Consider the following 21021-nt stretch of genomic DNA (forward strand, 5'->3'; position numbering starts at 1 on the left):
GAATGAATGAGAGAAAGAGGGGGAGAGAAAGAAAGAAAACCAAAGGGGAGAAGAGAGGTGAGAGGGGGGGGGAAGAGAGAGAAAAAAAAAAAGAACTCCTGGGTCACCTGTATGGAGAAAAAAAAACAAACAAACCAAAACAAACAGAGGAGACAGCAAACAACAAAGAGCAACATAATAATAGAGAAAACAAAGCACCATCACAATAAACTAGCTAGTCATAGATATCAGTATTTACTAAGTAATAAACGATATTGTGCAGCACGCAAGATAGACAGCGCACAGTGTGCTTTGAGGCAGCAGCCAAGAAAGCTTTAGTCCGCGTCTGTGAATACCCATGTGTGCATACCTGTGTGGATCAGCATGCTTGCATTCCAAAGGTTTCTCCATGTAATGATCTGCTAGGGAGTGTGGGGAGCCACACCCCCGTCCTGGATGTTAAACCTAATTGTTACACCTGGTAAAGAAGCAACGCTGATCATTTTATTAAAGATGAAAGAATTTAGACAGTTTTTAACTTTCAGTGATTCATACATAAGGCGCACTGTCGATTTTTGAGAAAATTAAAGGATTTAAGTACACCTTATAGCCCGAAAAATATGTTAGGCTGGATCAGGTAAACCTGAATCATCTCTTAGTTATGCTGCAATACGGTCTTTAAGTGATGACGTATGATCCCTGCTCCCAGGCCCAAACTCTCCTGTGTTCAATATGGCGCAATCTGTGATCCTTGTTGTTTTAACCAATCTGGTTCAAAACAACACTCTAATCTGTCATTTTGCCGGTTTCCTTGTGAAAAGAAAGAGAAGAGGAAGTGGGTGCAGTTGATAAGGTACCTTACAATGAATAAATGAATGAATAAACTTGTAAGATAAGAGCAAGTGGGTTCTTACTTTAGTTAGCTAATATAGCTAGCGCTGAACAACTAAAACTCGCTAGTAAAAGACACACCGGCTTTTACAAGTAATTTTACTTATATAGACTATGGATTTTATTGTATTTTCGCACTGAAAGACATCACCGCATGTTTGATGTCATTTTTATTTCTCCAAGCAAAGTTTGAAAGCTGAGGGTCACTTTGCTATATATTAACCTTAGCTAGCTTTCAACACTCAGAGGAATCAAAATTACATCCAAAAAGCGTTGTCTATGTAAGAAAATACATTAAAATCCATAGCTTATGTGTGAGTTAATGACCAAAACAGAGATCTAACCAACAAATAGCTTGCAAAATTTGACAGCACTTAACCTTTCTGCTAAGTTTAAAAACCAAATAGTACAACAATATGTAAGATTTTAATAATTAGGGTCACTGTCTGTGAAGGCTCTCAGTCATCCAGGTCATTGTAATCTAAGGAGCATGGAAAGAAAAGCGTCTGGACTTCTTTAAGTTTCTTGAAGACATTTCACCTCTCATCCGGATGAGAGAAGCTTCAAGAAACTTTAAGAAGTCAAGACGCTTTTCTTTTCAAGCTCCTTAAATTACTGTCACATAACTAATGGAGGGCTACTGTAGGATCACAAATTTCTCTCTCCCTTTTTAAACACGTCCACAGATGTGAAAACTTCACCCCAAACTGCAACTCAAGAGTCTGCAGTTGGCACTTCCCTCAAGGAAACATTTGCATGGAACGACGGTAAGTCTTTCCAGTTCCCAGATGACCACAAACCTGTTAGAAAAAATAAGAAAAAAAAGAGGTCCCAGCTAGTGAAAATCAGAGTGAAAGCTACATCATTCCAGCAATGCAGATACACAGATAGCTAGTGCAAGTTACTCAAAGTTTTTCCAACAGTCTTCTGGTGCTAGAGATTCTGAATGACATACTAAGACAAGAGAATGAAAAACTAAAAAAAAAACAATTAGAGAATCAGAATCAGACTTTCTCATTCAGTCAAATATCTGACAACCCTGAAAGGGTCCAGTACTATACTGGATTGCCTGATGCTGCTACTGTCCTGTTTTTAGAAACCCTTCTTTACAGATTTGAGCTCAAATATCATTCTGATTGGACTGTCCAAATGATGCCCCTGGTTGACCAGTTATTTCTAACCCTGATGAAGCTCAATTGTGGTTTAATTGTGGCCATGTAGACCTGGCTACAAGGTTTAACTGCAGCACAGCCACAGCAACTAATATTTTTACAACAATATGAAACTGTATGACATTTTGTATGTTGGCATGCTGGAAAACAACATCCCTTGAGAGCCAAAAACTGGACATCGCTACCAGATTGCTTCCAGCCATTTTCTAACCGCAGGATTGTACCTGACTGCACGGAGGTTTCTGTGTCTAACACAGAGAAGCTTGACATACAAAGTTATTTGAACAGCCAGTACAAAGGACGGACCACACTAAAGACTCTAATTGGTGTGGCTCCTAATGGTGTAATAACCTTTGTAAGCAACTTGTATGGTGGAAGTGCCTCAGATAAGGCCATAACAGCTGACTGTGGAGCACTGCAACATCTACAACCAGGTGACATGAAAATGATGTCCCGGGAGTCCGCTGTTCTCGCCGGCTCTAATAATCCTCAACCTCGCTGTCTGCTATGGAGCTAGCGGGTCACAGACGCACGTTTGGAAATATATGATATCTTGATAAATCGAGCAGATATTTGAAGTTTACACAGCTACATTCTCGCTTGAAAAGAACTTAAAAGTTTATTTTGTGACCAAGAAAGAGTAATATTTAAAAGTTTTTAGCCCCACTCATCCGCCATTGCCACGTTTGAGTTTTGGACGAAATGCATTCTGGGATATTTAGCTGTACCAAGTCCACACAAGTCACCACCAATGCATGCTCGATAAAACGGGCAGAGCGAGAACACATCCAGGATTTTTTCGCATTCTCGGCTTGATGCGTACTTCGAATTGGAACAATACTTGGTCTCTGACTGATGACGTATCACGAGTACACGAGAACGCAAGTACACACAAGTACGCATATTGAGAAAGGCCCCCCGGCTAACGAGACAGGGGGGGAAGCGAAGCTGGACGCACTGACATAAGACACAATCTTTCAAAATAAAACAGGAAACAATACAGACAAAGACGCAGACTAAGAAACAGAGACTTTACACGGGCAGAACTATTCCTAAACCAGAATGAGCTGGAACATACTAAATAATACTAATAATAATCATCATCATCATCATACAATAGATCAAGAAAATAACCAAAAATACAAAATACAACCAGAACTTTAATCATAATACAGAAATATACCAGAATAACTGAAACATAGATTTATTATAATAATCAACAAAGCACCAGTGAAACAGAAAACAATCAATCATTCAAAAATAAACCAAAACATAAGAAATTCAAAATGCTGGGTCAAAATGACCCAGAACCGTGACATATTCTCCGTGAAATTGAATGAATTATACCAGTGAGATGGTGTCATTAACAGCCCAAGATTGTTCTCTATTGACAGGCAAGATTACAAAGTCACATGGAGTCCAAATAATAAAGTGAGAGCTTTTTGCCCCCATGAGATATAGGTAGTTGACAGTAGTTGTGATTCTTTTTTAATACCAGGGAACCACTTGTCTTGTCCAGCTGAAAGAAAAAGTCCTTACTTTCTGCTGCCTGCAAAACAGTTCTGGTTCTGGCTGACTATGGTGCATTTCACCTCAATGATGCAGTCATTAGAAACTGTTCCATCTGGAGAACCACCAAGCAGGCCACTGTTGGATAAATACAGTCCCCTCTCCTTGATAGCTGCACCAGTACAGTCAGTGTACAGCTGCTTGTCCTTGGCTCATGAAGGATCCCCCAATCACATGCCTTTGGGGATGAAAATACCACTTAGTCATAAATGAATTCTTAGAAGCACAGACCCTTTCCACTAACAAATTACTTTAGATCCTTCTGTCAAGTTGTACTGGCCAAGCAGAGTCTTAAATAAGGAAGGAGGGTATGAGCGTCGCTGGACTGCACCCAGGACCAAACCAAAGTTGCTGGCTGTAATTCTCTTCTTGCGATATGCTGACCTTTTTAGAAATAAATACAAATTAAGAGGCAAAGCAAGGCGAGTTTATTTATATAGCACAATTCAACAACAAGGTGATTCAAAGTGCTTTACAGAGACATTAAAAACAAATAAAAAGCATGATTTAAAATTGATTAAAAAAACAGTAGATAAAATCAGAACAGTAGATAAAATCAGTAGTTAAAATTTTAAGTTTTGAAATTTAAGCTTAAAAGTGTGGATTTGGTGTTTTATTCAAATGCAGCTGAGAACAGGTGAGTCTTCAACCTGGATTTAAATAAACTGAGTGTTTCAGCTGATCTGAGGCTTTCTGGGAGTTTGTTCCAGATATAAGGAGCATAAAAGCTGAATGCAGCTTCTCCGTGTCTGGTTCTGACTCTGGGAACTGATAAAAGACCGGATCCAGATGACCTGAGGGATCTGGAAGGTTCATACTGGGTCAGGAGGTCACTGATGTATTTTGATCCTAAACCATTCAGAGCTTCATAGACCAGCATCAGAACTTTAAAGTCTATCCTCTGACGGACAGGCAGCCAGTGTAAGGACCTCAGAGCTGGACTGATGTGGTCCACTTTTTTGGTCTTAGTGAGGACTCGAGCAGCAGAGTTCTGAATGAGCTGTAGTTGTCTGACTGATTTTTTAGGTAGACCTGTAAAGATGCTGTTACAGTAATCAAGCCTGCTAAAGATGAATGCATGGACTAGTTTTTCCAGGTCCTGTTGAGACATCAGATCTTTTATCCTTGAAATATTCTTGAGGTGATAGTAAGCTGACTTTGTTATTGTCTTAATGTGTTTTTCTAAGTTTAGGTCTGCATCCATCACTACACCCAAATTTCTCACCTGGTTTGTGGTTTTTAGATGTATAGATTGAAGTTCTCTGGTGACCTGTAATCGTTTTTCTTTGGCGCCAAAGACTATTACCTCAGTTTTGTTTTTGTTTAGCTGGAGAAAATTGTGGCACAACCAGTCATTAATTTCCTCAATGCATTCACACAGTTCACTAAAATTTCTTGCTTAACACCTAACACCATAGATTTAATTTCAAACCTCAATTTCTTACCACAATGCATTCTTTATTTGCCCAACTGCTCCTTCCTTGATCTGTTTCTTCTCTTCCTCAGACACAGCCAGTGATGCCAGTAGATAACTAACCTTGTCTTCTGCTTGGGCATAACCCAGGTTCTTCAGCACTCCATTAAATGTCTTGGATGGTAGAGTCTAGATTTAAAGCAAAAGGATTTTAAAGGTTTTCCTGGGACCAAGCAATTTTGACCACAGAGTAGACAAAGTCATAAAATTAAAGTTGGGACAGTGGAGTTCTTTAACCTGTCCCCTTTTACTTCACTACTGTCACCATTTAATCTAAGTGTTGGATAACATATCTCTGTGGATAGATTTTCTGTGTTTGGATGTTAACAGAGCTGTGGGGGAAATGAAACACATTTGGTTTTGCTCTACAGTATGTGTAAAGATTACCATAGAGATGTAAAGATGGCAGACACAGCGATGCAAAATATGGCAACAATGAAGCAGGAATTTTAGTAATCATGATAATCTGTAGAGATAAAAAAAAACAATATAGTTTCACCTGTATAGATCACCTGCTGTCCTTGTTGTTCTGGAGCCAAAACAACACCTGTCCCTGCTGGTTGGGGCTGAAACACTCTCTGCCTTGACTGTTCTAATACTATCATATGTCGCTGTGATGAAGGTGGTAAAGATGGCAACTATAAAGAAGTACAATGATTTGATTGTTTTGGGTTTTGTTTTGTTGTTGTTGCTTTTTATAATTTTCCTTTTTGTTACGTCCCCACGAAGAAGGTCTAGGGGTGTGTGGGGGGACTGGTAACAAATGGGTCCAGAACAGAATGAAAGGAGAACAGACAGGTGTTTAGTAACCCTGGATTAACGGAGATGTTCGCGCGGCACAGAGCACCGCCTTTGCCTCCGCGAACACATCGGACTACAAACACGCACATTACCAACTCCGGAAGACGATCAAAGCAGCCAAACGTGAGTACAGGGACAGGGTGGAGCAACAGTTTGACAACCCTCGGAGTATGTGGCAGGGACTAAACACGATCACAGACTTTAGAGGGAAAACCAGCACACCGCAGACCACGGCCTCTCTGTGTGAGGATCTAAACGTATTCTACGTTAGATTCGACACAGCGAACACCATGAGACCGGACAGTGTGTGCACCGCGGATGACGTCAGTGCGCACACTGTGTCTGAGGAGGATGTGCGGAAGTGCTTCAGGAAGGTGAACGCACGCAAAGCTACTGGTCCGGACGGGATTCCCGGCCGCGTCCTCAAGTCATGCGCGGCTCAGCTGGCTGGAGTGTTCACGCACATCTTCAACCTTTCCCTCTCTCTGTCTGTAGTCCCAGCCTGCTTCAAAATGGCCACCGTCGTCCCTGTACCCAAATCCTCCACCATCTCCTCATTGAATGACTGGCGACCTGTAGCCCTGACCCCCATCGTAAGCAAATGCTTCGAGAAGCTGGTCAGGGACTTCATCTGCTCTGCACTACCCGACTCACTGGACCCTCTACAGTTTGCATACCGCCACAACAGGTCCACTGATGATGCCATAGCCCTGACACTACACACTGCCCTGTCACACCTGGAGAAGAGAGACACGTATGTGAGAATGCTGTTTGTAGATTACAGCTCAGCATTCAATACCATCGTTCCCTCGAAGCTGGACAGGAAACTGCAGGATCTAGGACTGAGCAGCTCCCTCTGCAGCTGGATCCTTAGCTTCCTGTCTGACAGACGCCAGGTGGTCAGACTGGGCAGCATCACCTCATCCCCCATCACACTGAACACTGGTGCTCCACAGGGGTGTGTACTGAGCCCTCTCCTGTACTCACTCTACACCTACGACTGCACAGCCACTAACAGCTCCAACATCATTGTGAAGTTTGCGGACGACACTACAGTGGTGGGTCTTATCACCAACGGTGATGAGACGGCTTACAGGGAGGAGGTCAGCGCCCTGACCCACTGGTGTCAAGACAACCATCTCACCCTCAACGTCGCAAAGACAAAGGAGTTGATAGTGGACTTCCGGAGGTGCAGAGAAGTACACACCCCCATCACCATCAACGGCGCTGCTGTGGAGAGAGTGTGCAGCTTCCGGTTCCTTGGTGTACATCTGGCTGAGGATCTTACGTGGTCAGTACACACAAACAAAACAGTGAAGAAGGCGCAGCAGCGCCTCTTCTTTCTCAGGAGACTGAAAAGATTCGGCATGAGCCCCCGCATCCTCAGGACCTTCTATCACTGTGCCATTGAGAGCATCCTCACTGGATGCATCACCACCTGGTATGGCAACAGCACCGCCTACAACTGCAAAGCTCTCCAGCGAGTAGTGCGGTGCTCTGTACGGATAATTGGAGGTGAGCTTCCCTCCCTCCAAGACATCTACAGGAAGCGCTGCCTGAGGAAAGCGGGGAGGATCATCAAGGACTCCAGTCACCCCAGCCATAAACTGTTCAGACTGCTTCCATCAGGAAGGAGGTTCTGCAGCATCCGGTCCCGAACCAGCAGACTGAGAGACAGCTTTTTCCATCAGGCCATCAGACTGCTGAACACGTCATAGACACCTCACCTTCACTACTGGAACTTTAACATTATGCACTCCATACTGTACAGTAATGCCACTGTTTTGCACATGTCTCAACTCTGTATATTCTTATATATTTTATTTATTGTTTACTCTATTTAATTTGTAAAATATGTGTATACACACACACACACACACACACACGTAGAAAAACATTTAGTATACACATCCAGAAATGCATATACTATTATATATTGTACATATATTTATTAGTTTCAGATTTAGCCATTCTTGTATTTTGCTTGTTTACATTATTGTATTTTGCACAACTCTGTTGCTTGTGAAGCTCGCACACAAGAATTTCACTCACATGTGCTGTACCAATGTACCTGCACATGTGATGTGACAATAAAAGTGATTTGATTTGATTTGATTTAAATAAAATAGTTTTTATTATAGAGAACCTTAACATAAAGAGCCGGCACCGCCGTTTTTCCAATAACACTAGAAAAAGAAAAAGGTCACAACAATAAAGAACACAACAGCCAAACAAAAAACTCCACATCACGAGGAAGCACTTCCAGGGGCCCACAAGGTCACCCTGTCACTAGCAGCAGCTAGGTTTACTGCTGCCGAGGCTGACAAGCCCACACTACTCACGTGAAGCAGCTACACTGCACACAGCCTGTAAATGTCAACAACAAAAGGAGTGTGTAAAACATGTATATTGTTGTGATGGCAGTATACTGTGTATATTTATACTGGCAGTATGGGAATGATTATTTGGAAATGCTTAAAATGGAAATGATCATTTACTGTGAGGTGAGGTGTGGTTGGGGTGTGGACAGTAGTTGTGCTTTTGTAATGTTGAGGTATGGACAGCTACACACTGAGGCTTTGAGCCTCAGTCCTGCCTGTTCACATTTTATTCTGTAAAAACTAAATTTTCACTGCTTTTACGACCTTTTTAGTGGGGAGAACATAGCTAGGATTTAATGATTTAACAAATCTTTTAAATCCTTTGTCCCCCACAATGCTAAATGGCTGGGAGTCCTCAATCACCATGCTAACCAGGTCTTCATCTATTTGAGATTGTTCTCCTGAGGAAAGACAATAAAGACAAAGCACAAATATAAATATCACACACGTAACTTATTACAGCTGTATAATATTGTTATATCATTTAGTAACATTACTGCATGCTATATTATCATGGCATTTGATGGCTCACCTGGTCTTGCTCCACAATCGGTGTTCCCCTTATTCTCATGCAAAGCTCTGTAGTGCCTAAGCATGGATGAGGTGTTGTTGTTATATCCCAGCTCCCTGGCACATAGCAAACACTTCACCTTGTACAAAAGTAAAGCCGCTTAACATAAATTGCATTGCACCATCAGTATTATGAAAATACATCTTCTGTAGAAATTTGCATACCTTGTTGGGAGGAATAAGATCAAAATGTTCCCACACAGGCAGAGGTGGGTCGAGTATCCAAAACTTGTACTCAAGTAAGAGTAGCATTACTTTAAAATATTATTACTCAAGTAAAAGTGAAAAGTAGTCGTCAAAAAAGTTACTCAAGTAAGAGTAAAAAATTACTTGGAGAAAAGACTACTCAAGTAGCGAGTAACTGTTTGAAATGTCCGATTTATTTTATAAATAAATGTTATCAGACAACCAAAAATTAACAAATATACAAATTTTAGTATTTTCAAAAGGAATATATGTAAAAAGATCAACAAAATAAGGCACAACAATTCTAATTTCCAGATTTCAGTTTTTCACAACATAAAGCTTTTTTCAACAATACCTACAGTAAATAATATAAATATATAAACAGTGCAAACAATTTCCAGTGACAAATGCTGTAAACTTTATATTCATTTTTGCTCCAAATGGCACAGCAGCCTCAGAGAAAACAGAACGAGGCATCTTCAACATATGTTCATACAAGGGAGCTCAGTTTACCATAAATTGTATGGGTGTGCATCTATTACTGCATATTTAGCAAAAACGGGCCATTTCTTCACTCAGTGAAGTGATGGTTAAGCTTCAGCAGCAGTTTGCTCTCAAGGTTCTTTCTGTGAAGCTGTAACTGTTCAGCAGTGAACAGGAGTCCTGCATGACTGAGAAGTCCTTCACAAGCTCCAGATGCAGGAAGAGCTGTATTGATTTTGATCGAAAGCTTCTTGATGTGAGGAAAGCCATGCAATAGATCCACACCTCCAGTGAATGGACATGAAAGGTACCTCTTTAGCTCCCCTGCTTCTGGGTTTCCTGACCCCATGGATCAATCATCTTCGTCGGTTAGGCTGCTGTCTGTGCTGGCCTCATCCAGCTCTGTGTCTAGGTGATGTCTGATGCTGCTGTTTCACATAATAAACCCTGTCACCCGCAGGTATTGCCTTCTGTTTTAACAGTTAAAGCAGTAGAGACGAGCTGTTTACATGTGCGTTGAACTCTAGCATCATTAACCAGGCTAGCTGTTAGCTTATAGCTCACGCTAGCTAACCAGCGAGCAGTTAAAAGGACAGCCGAAGCTGCACAAAACACCCACAAACTTATCTCACTACAACGTAGCGCCGAAAATGACTCACAGCTCGAGCTCGACACAGCTGCTGTAACATAAGACTGACATCCAGCTAACCACAGCTAAAAAGATATTTAGAGAAAACTTACCGTTTCCTCAGGTTACACGAGTTGAGTTGTTTCACGCTGAAAAGTTGGTTTGTTTTGGCTCTCACTGAAGACATAGCTGTTCTTTTGTACTGTTTTTAAGTGAAACATTCTTTGTATGTGAGGTCAACCAAGGGTGTTCATCCTCTTCAGCTCTAGCGTAGACGACTGGCTCTGCCATGTTTTCATGTGTTTCTTCTTTTCGTGCTTCCGCTGCTACTTTGAAATGCTTGGGCCGCTCTGCCCGCCACAGTTTCAAACTGGTCATGTGACTGCATGGCCACATCTGATTGGTAAAAAAGTTACCGGAAACTCCACTGGCGGCATGTTATCTAATGTGTTAAACTAATAATTTTTTTTAAAAGTAACGAGTTGAATTTTGCAAATGTAGCGGAGTAAAAGTACCGTTTCTTCTTCACAAATGTACTCAAGTAAAAGTAAAAAGTTTTGTGCAAAAAAGGTACTTTAAAAGTACATTTTTTTTCAAAAACTTACTTAAGTAAATGTAACGGAGTAAATGTAACTCGTTACTACCCACCTCTGCACACAGGGAAGGACATCCTCCTCTTCTTAGCTGACTCCATTCTCTCCTGACTTTCTCTCCTCACTCTCCTAAACCTCCAAACTCTCACTAACCGTAACTCTCCCTCAAACACCTACATTTTGAATGAGGTCTGAGGGGTTTATATCGCTGTCATAGCTCGCGGCAAAGCTCGAACCACTTCCTGAACCAGTCACGTGGTACAGCCGGGCAGCGAGGCTTAGGACGTCATCATTTTCAGCTCCTCCCATAAATGAAGCAAGCCTCATTACGCACATCACGGAAACGCCCCCTCCATTACCCGACACAAGCTTTGAAGCCTCGATACAGAACGTCACATCACTACCGATAAGTAAATGATTCTCAAATGTTGCCAGAGTTTCGGAATCATGAATCATCCTGTTCTTAATGAAATGTTTTCTTTTTGTTCATCAGACAGAGAAACTGTCATGCGGCGGCTGTGTGAAGGCAAGAGAGGACCCAAATGCACGGCTCTAGACACACGGGGATGAACTCAAAGGCCGGTCTTTATTAACAGGAACATAAGAAGTCATATAAAACTATACTGGGAGCAACTAAAAGCTGAGGCGCTGGGAAGACACGGAAAATGCACACAACCTAGAGGGACGACGCAACACAGAACAAAGGGACACTCTGACATAAATACACAGAATGTAATGAGGGGAGTGGGAACACACGGGGAACACAGCTGAAGACAATTACTCATGGCCGAGCAGGGAGGACACGAAACTGACGATACTGACACCAAGATGTGGACCTTAAACACAACACAGTACACAGAGATGAGCACGGAGAGAGAGAGGCAGAGAAGAAGGATGAATACGAGGGGATGAGGAGAACACAGAACACATAGGGTGGGAACACGGTACCAGAGCAAACACCACAATAAAAAACATGGACACAGAGGGAATCCAAATACCAAACCAAACAATCCAATGGACATAAGAAACAAAATACAAAACTACAGAAAAACTAAGAACACTGGGTCAAAATGACCCAGGACCATGACAGTACCCCCCCCTCAAGGGCTGGCTCCAGACAGCCCAAACACAGGAAAACAAAACCCAAACAGAAAACGACCCAGGGCGGGCGGCGGGGGCCTAGGACGGAGGGCTCGGAACAAAAAGCAAAAACGAACAACAGAAAACACAGGAGCACAAGACCAAAGGTCAAAGAAAGTTCAGGGGGCCGACCATGCGGAAGGCAATGGCGGAGACATGGAACCAGTTCAGGGGGCCGACCATGCGGAAGGCAACGCCGGCGATGCGGAAACAGTTCAGGAGGCCGGCCGTGCGCAAGGCAACGGCGGCGACGTGAAAACAGTTCAGGAGGCCGGCCGTGCGCAAGGCAACGGCGGCGGAGACAACGGAGCAGTTCAGGAGGCCGACCGCGCGGAAGGCAGCGGCGGCGGCGAAGGAGACGACGGAGCAGTTCAGGGGGCCGACCGCGCGGAAGGCAGCGGCGGCCCTCCAGTCTCAGGCGTGCTGGCCATGGCCTGGTGGGCACAGGACCAGACGGTGGCGATGCGGGGGCCGGACCAGGCGAAGCACAGGCTGAGGCTGGACCAGACGAGGACGAAGACTCGGAGGCCGGACCAGGCGGAGCTGCTGAGGCTGAGATCGGACCAGGCGTAGCAGAAGCACAGGCTGAGATCGGACCAGGCGTAGCAGAAGCACAGGCTGAGATCGGACCAGGCGTAGCAGAAGCACAGGCTGAGATCGGACCAGGCGTAGCAGAAGCACAGGCAGAGGCTGGCCCAGGCGTAGCAGAAGCACAGGCGGATGCAGCTGGACCAGGCGTAGCAGAAGCACAGGCGGATGCAGCTGGACCAGGCGTAGCAGAAGCACAGGCGGATGCAGCTGGACCAGGCGTTGACGAGGCGGTCGCAGGAGGCGGCTGGACAGGCTCCTCGGGCCCTCCAGCGGAGACAGGTGGCTGAACGGGCCCCTCGGACCCTCCAGCGGAGACAGGAGGCTGAACGGGCTCCTCGGGCCCTCCAGCGGAGACAGGAGGCTGAACGGGCTCCTCGGGCCCTCCAGCGGAGACAGGAGGCTGAACGGGCCCCTCGGACCCTCCAGCGGAGACAGGAGGCTGAACGGGCCCCTCGGACCCTTCAGCGGAGACGAGGAGGTGCTGGCCGGGCTCACTGGAACCCCCAGCGGACAAGGTAGATGGCGGCGTGGGAGCCGCGGAGTCCTGGATGAGCTCATCCGAGCTTCCAGCAGGAGCTGATGTAGAGCCAGAGAGGTTTGGGACCCCTGGCTGAATGTTAAGCCGAACAGAAGACCGTATTGCTATCGGGGAGTGGGCCAATGGTTCAGGTGCGAGCTGAGCTACTGGAGATGCGGATGAGAGTGGGAGCTGAGCTACTGATGGTGGTGAAGTAGATAACCGCACGGGAGACTGAACTGAGGGCGTCTGCACTGGCACAGGGGACTGAACTGATGTCTGTTGTAACGGAGGTGGTGAGAGTGGAGTAGGCAGTGGAGTTAATGACTTCATAGGGGAATGAACTAGAGGTAGTGACGGTTGTGGTGCTGGTGGTTGAGTGGGTGACTGTGCTAAAGGAGGCTGCACTGGGGAAAGCAGGGCTGCAGGAGGCTGCACTGGGGACACTGGAGACTGCACTGGGGACACTGGAGACTGCACTGGGGACACTGGAGACTGCACTGGGGACACTGGAGACTGCACTGGGGACACTGAGACTGCACTGGGGACACTGGAGACTGCACTGGGGACTGCAGTGATGGTTGCAGTGATGGTTGTAGTGGAGGTGTGACGGGTGGAGGAGTGGCTGAAGTGGCTGCGGGTCGGGCGGCTAACGGCTCAGCTACAGAGTGTATTAATGGCAGGGTTATGGGTCGAATGACTGACTGAGGGGCATCCTGTGCAGCTGAGTGCAATGATGGGTGTGGGAGCGGATGTAGGACAGGTGGCAGTGTCAGTTCCCCTGGGCCTACAACGCAGTTGAAAGGTGCAGGCACCTGCTGGACACCAGTCGCTCCCACCTGAGGAGTAGGTACAGGTGCAGAGACTGGCTGGGTCCTGGCGGGCCCCACCTGAGCGGTTGGCACAGATTTCGGCAGGGACTGGGCGGCTGCTGTCCCCACCCGAGGAGCCGATACAGGTGCAGGGACCAGCAGAGCCTCAGTTGACCCGGAAACCGGAACAGGGACCAGCTGGGCGCCAGCCCCCCTCACCTGGGGAATTGAGACAGGTGCAGGTGAGTGCTGGGCCGCAGTTATCCCTAGAACACAAGGGGCCTGGGAGGCGGGCCTAGAAAGAACAGTCTGCAAGAGATCGATTCCCTGCCCTGAGTGAGCGGATGAGGAACAGCGCTCTGACTTCGTAGCGTTAAGTGTACTAAAGCTGTAGCTTACAGGCACTAATGCATCACCTTCAGTGTGTACAGACTCTAGAGAAATGTGATCAGCTGATGCACCAACAGTCTTAGAGCTTCTTTCTTCGGAGCTAACCGTACTTATACTGACAGAGGAGGGGTTAATAGCCGATGTAAACATAGGTCTGTGCACCGGAGAGGCAGATGAAACAAAGTTTTTTACCACCGGATCGCCGGAAGCAGTAAACCTAGGGTAAACAGTGGTGGGTGTAGAGCCCCCTGACTCAAGAACATTTGAATCAGTACATACGTCAGAATGGACAATCCCCGGGGGTGATGGCTCAGAAGTAACGAGCTGGGGTCGAGCTATCACAGGAACATTTACAGTCTTGGATTTTACTGTTTTACCATCTAAGGGGGCAGGTAGTAAAGCCCCAGGGGTGAGCTTAACTGCAAAACAATCATCCTCAGCAGACACACAGGTAAAGGGCACAGAGACAGGTGTCTCTAACTCAGGAAATGCTGACTTCGAGTTTTTAGACCTAGGAAACACTAGCGAAGGATGATCTTTCTCGAATATGAGTCCAAACGTAGGAGAAACTGTCTCTGAGTTGACCCTCCGGGCAGTACAATGGTTCATAAGAAGTTCGGGTTCAGATTCAACGTTTACAGACCGTGAGCCTTTAGCGTCTACGGCAAGAGTCACAGAGTTTGCATTCCTGCATTCAGAGTAGTGAGAACTAGCCTCAGAGTGAACAGAGAAAGTGTCTTTGTCACTCACCCCAGCCGGCTGCCCAGTAGTCCCGGAATCCGACTGAGGAGAGGACCGGCGACGGCGTCTCCTCCTTAATGAGGGAACGGAGGTGACGGGGAAAACCGGTGATGATGCGGGGGTGACGGTCTCCTCTTCATCATCCGACCACATCGCTGCTAGGAGAGCAGCGGGAGAGCGACGGTCAGAGCTGAGAGGGGATGGAGAAGGGCTCTGCGGCAGCGGCGCCAAAAAACCCTCTCGTTTTAGCAGCTGCTGTTGCGACACCGAGAGCCCCGTCTGCTGCTGCGGTACCGTCGCGGCGAGCTTAGTTTGCTGCTGCTGCGGCGGCTGATGGGCGGAGATCTCCGTCTGCAGTCGCTGTGGCGTGGAATCCCGGGAACGGACATTGTCTGCCAGCTCACGGGCTTGTAATGCCTCCTTAGCTCGGCTCAATTCGGCGATAAAGCCTTCATAGCAGGTGAGCTGCTGAAGGAAAGGGTTTCCCTCGATTATTGCCTTTATGGCGTTAAGTCCGACGGAAATTGTCCGTGAGTCCGAGGCGTGGGTTATTCGTTGCACCAGACTCTGTACACGGAGAATATCTCCCTCACGGGCGGAGCCTGCTGGGTCCATTTCGTGGTTGCGTCGTTCTGTCATGCGGCGGCTGTGTGAAGGCAAGAGAGGACCCAAATGCACGGCTCTAGACACACGGGGATGAACTCAAAGGCCGGTCTTTATTAACAGGAACATAAGAAGTCATATAAAACTATACTGGGAGCAACTAAAAGCTGAGGCGCTGGGAAGACACGGAAAATGCACACAACCTAGAGGGACGACGCAACACAGAACAAAGGGACACTCTGACATAAATACACAGAATGTAATGAGGGGAGTGGGAACACACGGGGAACACAGCTGAAGACAATTACTCATGGCCGAGCAGGGAGGACACGAAACTGACGATACTGACACCAAGATGTGGACCTTAAACACAACACAGTACACAGAGATGAGCACGGAGAGAGAGAGGCAGAGAAGAAGGATGAATACGAGGGGATGAGGAGAACACAGAACACATAGGGTGGGAACACGGTACCAGAGCAAACACCACAATAAAAAACATGGACACAGAGGGAATCCAAATACCAAACCAAACAATCCAATGGACATAAGAAACAAAATACAAAACTACAGAAAAACTAAGAACACTGGGTCAAAATGACCCAGGACCATGACAGAAACATCTTACATTAGACAAATACCACTTCTCTCACTCCAACCGGTCACAGCAGATGGCCGCCCCTCCCTGAGCCTGGTTCTGCCAGAGGTTTCTTCCTGTTAAAAGGGAGTTTTTCCTTTCCACTGTTGCCAAAGTGCTTGCTCATAGGAGGTCATATGATTTTTGGGTTCTTTCCCTTGTATTATTTTAGGGTCTACCTTGCAATATAAAGCGCCTTGAGGCGACTGTTTTAGGATTTGGTGCTATACGAATAAAATTGAATTGAATTTAACTGTGTGAGGAAGCATGTGTAACTGAACAAGACAGTGTCACAAATGAACTGATTGTGCAGGTTTGTGCTGTTGAAATAGTTTTGCTTTCATTTCTATCAGAGATGTGCTGTAAAAGAACCAAGAAGAAAAACAGAGCAATAGACACACAGGACAACAATACTACTTTTTGTTAAATATAAGCTGGCAAAGGACATATTTAGTTGGGTGAGAGTCATTGGGTGAGAGGTGGGGGTTAGGACAGGTCACCAGTCTGTCACTGATTAAAATACATTTTTTTAGTCTTCACAGTTATCACTGGAGCTGTGAAAGCAAGAGATTAAAACAAAAGATGTTTAGCGCAGTGACAGGTAATTGACAAATTGACGCTTCCATATCAGAGAGCATTACTTCTTTTACAGAATATTCTTTGTCATTTATTGCTTTTACTTTGTTTGTAAAATCTGAATTTAAAATGTTTCAAACACTTACAGCAAAAATTTAATCAGAAAATTCGAAATCTTCTGCAAAAGTTAAAAATTTAGGAAAGCAAGTGGATTTATATCAGGTTGTATGGTTATTTGCATTATGTGTTGGTAATTAATGAGATTTTTTTTTGGTTTAATTGTTTCTTTGTTTGTTCTTTGTGCTGCTTTGACCACTCCAAAAATAGTTTCGTGTGTGTGTTTTGTCCTATTTAAACAGTCAGTTATATCATCTGCTCAAACTTAAACTTTTCTCCAAAACACATTTCGCTCATTCATGTGAGCAGCTGCAAATTTCAGTCGAGCTTCATGATGTCGATTATGGAGCTGTTGCTTCTTTCTTAGTCAGCACGCTCTCAGTCCATGGTTATATAACACTGTCTTCACTGTGGACGGTGACACTGGTGTTGCAGCAGTTTCCAGTTCATAGCAGGGTTGAGCCTTTGTGATGGACACTAAGTACCTTTGCTTTTTTAACAGAGCTGGAAAGTTAATGAAACACATTTGATTTTGCTCCACAGAGTGAAATGAAACAGAAAATCAAAACATGAAGATGAAAGAAATGAAACCAAAAGAGTAACATAGGTATGTTAGATTAGTCAGAAAAGGTGTGACTGGTTCTGTCAGTGTGGGCGTGTACCTGTATGATGTTCTAGCAGGTGTATAAATATCTGCAGACACAGAGGCATTAGCACAATAATCACTGCTCACCTTCACAACACTTTAATAAATCATGGAGGTTTCAAAGTTAAAGAAAATGATAGATGATTTGTGTCTCTATGAAGAGGTTAACATAGAAAAAACAGGTCTCATCATTGATGGTGCAGCTCTGTACTATTCTTTGTATTATACGTCTGATCCAAAGCTGGACCAGCGCTGTGGAGGAGATTATCCTGGATTCAAAGATGAGGTCTGTAACTTCTTTAAGACTCTGCAGGTCTGTGAAGTCACTCCATACATCTTCCTGGATGGAGGCTCAGATCCTGACAAGCACAAAACACTTGTGTATCGTCGAAAAGACACAGAGGAAAAAGCAAAGACAATAGCGACGACAAAGCCTGAGGATGTTGTACCAAAAGGATGTAATGTCTTACCACCTCTGGTAAAAGATGTCTTCATAGAAATCTTGAAGGAGAAAGGCATAGAGTTTAAACAGTGTTTAGGAGAGGCAGACCCTGAAGTTGTTTCTGATGCAAATCAGAAACAATGTCCTGTTCTGTCCATTGATAAGGATTTTTACATCTTTGATTTGTGCAAAGGTTTCCTTCATCTTGACAACTTTGAGTGGAAAAGCAAAAAGGATGAAAAAATTCCTGCTAAGCTCTACACACGTTCAAAGTTTTGTGAGCATTTTAAATTGGACCCTGCTCTCATGCCAGTCTTTGCTTCAATAGCAGGAAATGATTATTCAAGATTAGAAGATAGAGGTACCTTTGCAAATGAATCATCTTCATCTGGTGAGGACAGCATTAAAAGACTGGATGGTATGCTCAGGTTTTTAACTAAAGCGAATCTGGATGGTTTGAATGACTCGCAGAAGAGAGAACGTGCTCTGAGTCAAGCTTTAAATCATGTTGGTAAAAAAGAGAACCAAACTTTCAAACTCTCCATTCAAAAATATGTTCAACCAGAAAAACCAAGTTCTAAGTTGCCATCATGGGTGCGTAAAAAAGTTGAGATTGGAAAACTTACCACTTCCGTCATAAGTGTCGTGGATCAGAAGTCAATGATGCCTCCTGTTCTTGTGGAGGATTTTTCACAGCGCAGTAGTTACACCGCTGCTTACCCCATCAGACAGTACTTCTACAAACTGTTAACTAAAGATGTACAAGCTCTCCTGCCAGATTTGAGCAGTGATGAACAGAAGAATCTGCAACTACAGCGTCTGCATAAGGTACTGATGTTATTCATGAAATATGTGTTTAATTACTCTGACAGGTCATAAACGTGTTTCCGTGGTACATGTGAGCATCTTGTCTGTGTGGTACCTTTCTGTGCAGGCTCCTGAGGGTTTGCGTCGCAGAGTGTTTGAAGAAGCTCTGCAGGTTCAGACTTCAGCCTTAGAAAACATCCCCAACCAGCTGAAGCTGCCAATCTGTGTGACTGTTTTCTGGTTTAACAACTTAAAGCTTGGCCAAAAAGCTGAAACTGTCCTCCACGCCCTCCTGCTGTGGTTTGTGTGTGACCCCAATAGCCCAGGTTGGTCTCAACTTCTACAGTTTCAGCTCCATAAATCTGATTATTCTGTTTATTATTCACAGTCACCTTTCAGCAGGTTAGTCTCTCTTAAAGCAGTCAGCAGATGGACTGTAGAGTTTGTGTGACGTGTGTGACGTTTGTGTGATGTGGATCAGCCTGAACAAGAAGACAAACTGCTGCTGGTCTCTGGTTCTGTGTCACTGAAACTTTGTCTTATCTTGTCTGTAGAGGACGAGTTTGAGAGGAAGATGAAAACTTTAAAGGATGAAGGTGTGAATAACTGGCAGCCCCAGCCCCATGTTGCTAAAGCTTTCATCCAATGGCAGTGCTGCATGAGGCAGAGCCTCCACCTGAACCAGCTGCTGTGTTCCCCTCTACCAGAACCTCAGTGTGCCCGGTAAACACCAGACCAATGATGCGCTCCACAGACGTTTAACACACTTCATCAACTTTAACTGAGATTTTGCTTTATCAGGCTTTACTGTGGACCTCTTCTTCATCGGCTGGCAGATGAAGACAAGATTGAAGAAGTACAGAAAACACTGAGAGGAGAAAAGAAGGAATTGTATGAGAACCTAAAGACTGTTTGTAATCCATATTCTGGAGAGGGATCCTCTCAGTCCTCTAGGGTTGAGGTTTCCTCTACTGACATGGAGTCCTCTAATGGGGAGTGGGAGACAAAAAAGAGGAAAAAAAAGAGGGGGGGAAGAAGAACAAATTGCAGAAAAAGAAGTGATTATTGAAATTGAATGATGTTGCTACTCCTGGCAGGAACAAAAGAGCTGCTGGTCAAAGGAGGACTATTACACAGTTCTTATTATTCACTTTGTCTTTATGATTAAACTCAATTTTTCAGGTAGAGGGTTGGTCAAATGTGATGCATTCTTCATGTAGGTAAAAATCTTTAGCAGTATGGGCTAAATATGTTTGATCCAGTTCAATAAACACAGAAATGATTTATAATTTTTTTGTTTGGGACTTCAGTAACCTGATTATCATTGTGTTGTTCACCGTTTGTAACAAGTAGTCATAAGTGGCAAAAGTACAGAAATTCTTTACATAAGTAGAAGTACAGATACCTGTATATAAACAAAATATATACAGGTAAAAGTTTAATTGCTGAAGCAACTTCTTTATTCAAGCAAAAGTGAAAAAGTAGCACTGCAATATACTCAGAGTATACTCAGATGGTATACTCAGAGTAATGAAGTAAAAAGTAGCCTGTTGAAGGACATTCTACTAGGATTTTTGTACAAAGGTAATTAAAGCTTGTATTATATTAATAGAATAATAAAAATATTATTACATGACAATAAATTGCTGTTCCAGTCTAAATCTGAATTCTAATGAATGTACTCTTTATTCTGTTATGTAGGACACAAGCATTGCTATAGAATTTAAATAAATAACACCTACCTCTTGGTGAGGTGTTGTTTGGGAGAGGATGACTTTGCCTCCAAACCTACACACTAAAATGAGAACAGTCAAGGGTTACAGTTGGATTCGGCAGCTGGGGGAACACAAATATCTGTGTAGTGGCTCAGCAATGGGAAAAAAAATACAATTCACAATATTTTTTCCCACACAAGCACAAGTGAGCTTCAGTAGATTTTCTTTGTGTGTATGATGTGATCAGCTGACCTGCTCCTCTTTGTGGATTTATACAACTGAATTCAACAAGATGTACACAGCCTGAAACTATCATGTCTGATGTCCCCTACACTGACAGTATACTGTTTATACTGTCTTTGTATTAGACGGTATAAAGTTGGAATTCAGTGAATGAATCTAAACATCAGCTTAAATGCAAATTCATCTCTCTTACACTCAGAAAAATAAAGGTGCCAACTGGAACCAAAACTGCCATAGAAGAACCTTTTAGTGTCACAAAGAACCTTAAAAACAATGGTTCTTTGAAGAACTATTTCTTTCAGTGGTTCATTAAAGGA

The 21021-nt window shown here is 44.3% G+C and overlaps 1 protein-coding gene and 1 pseudogene across 1 annotated transcript; both read left to right on the forward strand.

Moving 5' to 3' along the window:
• The first annotated feature begins 599 nt into the window (after window positions 1–599).
• LOC146705349 (uncharacterized) lies at window positions 600–2559 on the forward strand (annotated as a pseudogene).
• Window positions 2560–17606: 15047 nt separating this feature from the next.
• On the forward strand, window positions 17607–20338 carry LOC146705350 (single-strand DNA endonuclease ASTE1-like). Its single transcript, XM_085465183.1, has 4 exons — window positions 17607–18767; window positions 18874–19072; window positions 19301–19469; window positions 19548–20338. Exons 1-4 carry the CDS (start codon window positions 17607–17609, stop codon window positions 19813–19815), a joined length of 1797 nt encoding a protein of 598 aa, XP_085321309.1. The 3' UTR covers window positions 19816–20338.
• The last annotated feature ends 683 nt before the right edge of the window (window positions 20339–21021 follow it).

This window comes from Copadichromis virginalis, linkage group LG7 (genome assembly GCF_057382275.1).
Source record: "Copadichromis virginalis isolate Kocher_CV1m ecotype Utaka linkage group LG7, C_Virginalis_male_GT1.1, whole genome shotgun sequence".
NCBI classification, from domain to species: domain Eukaryota; kingdom Metazoa; phylum Chordata; class Actinopteri; order Cichliformes; family Cichlidae; genus Copadichromis; species Copadichromis virginalis.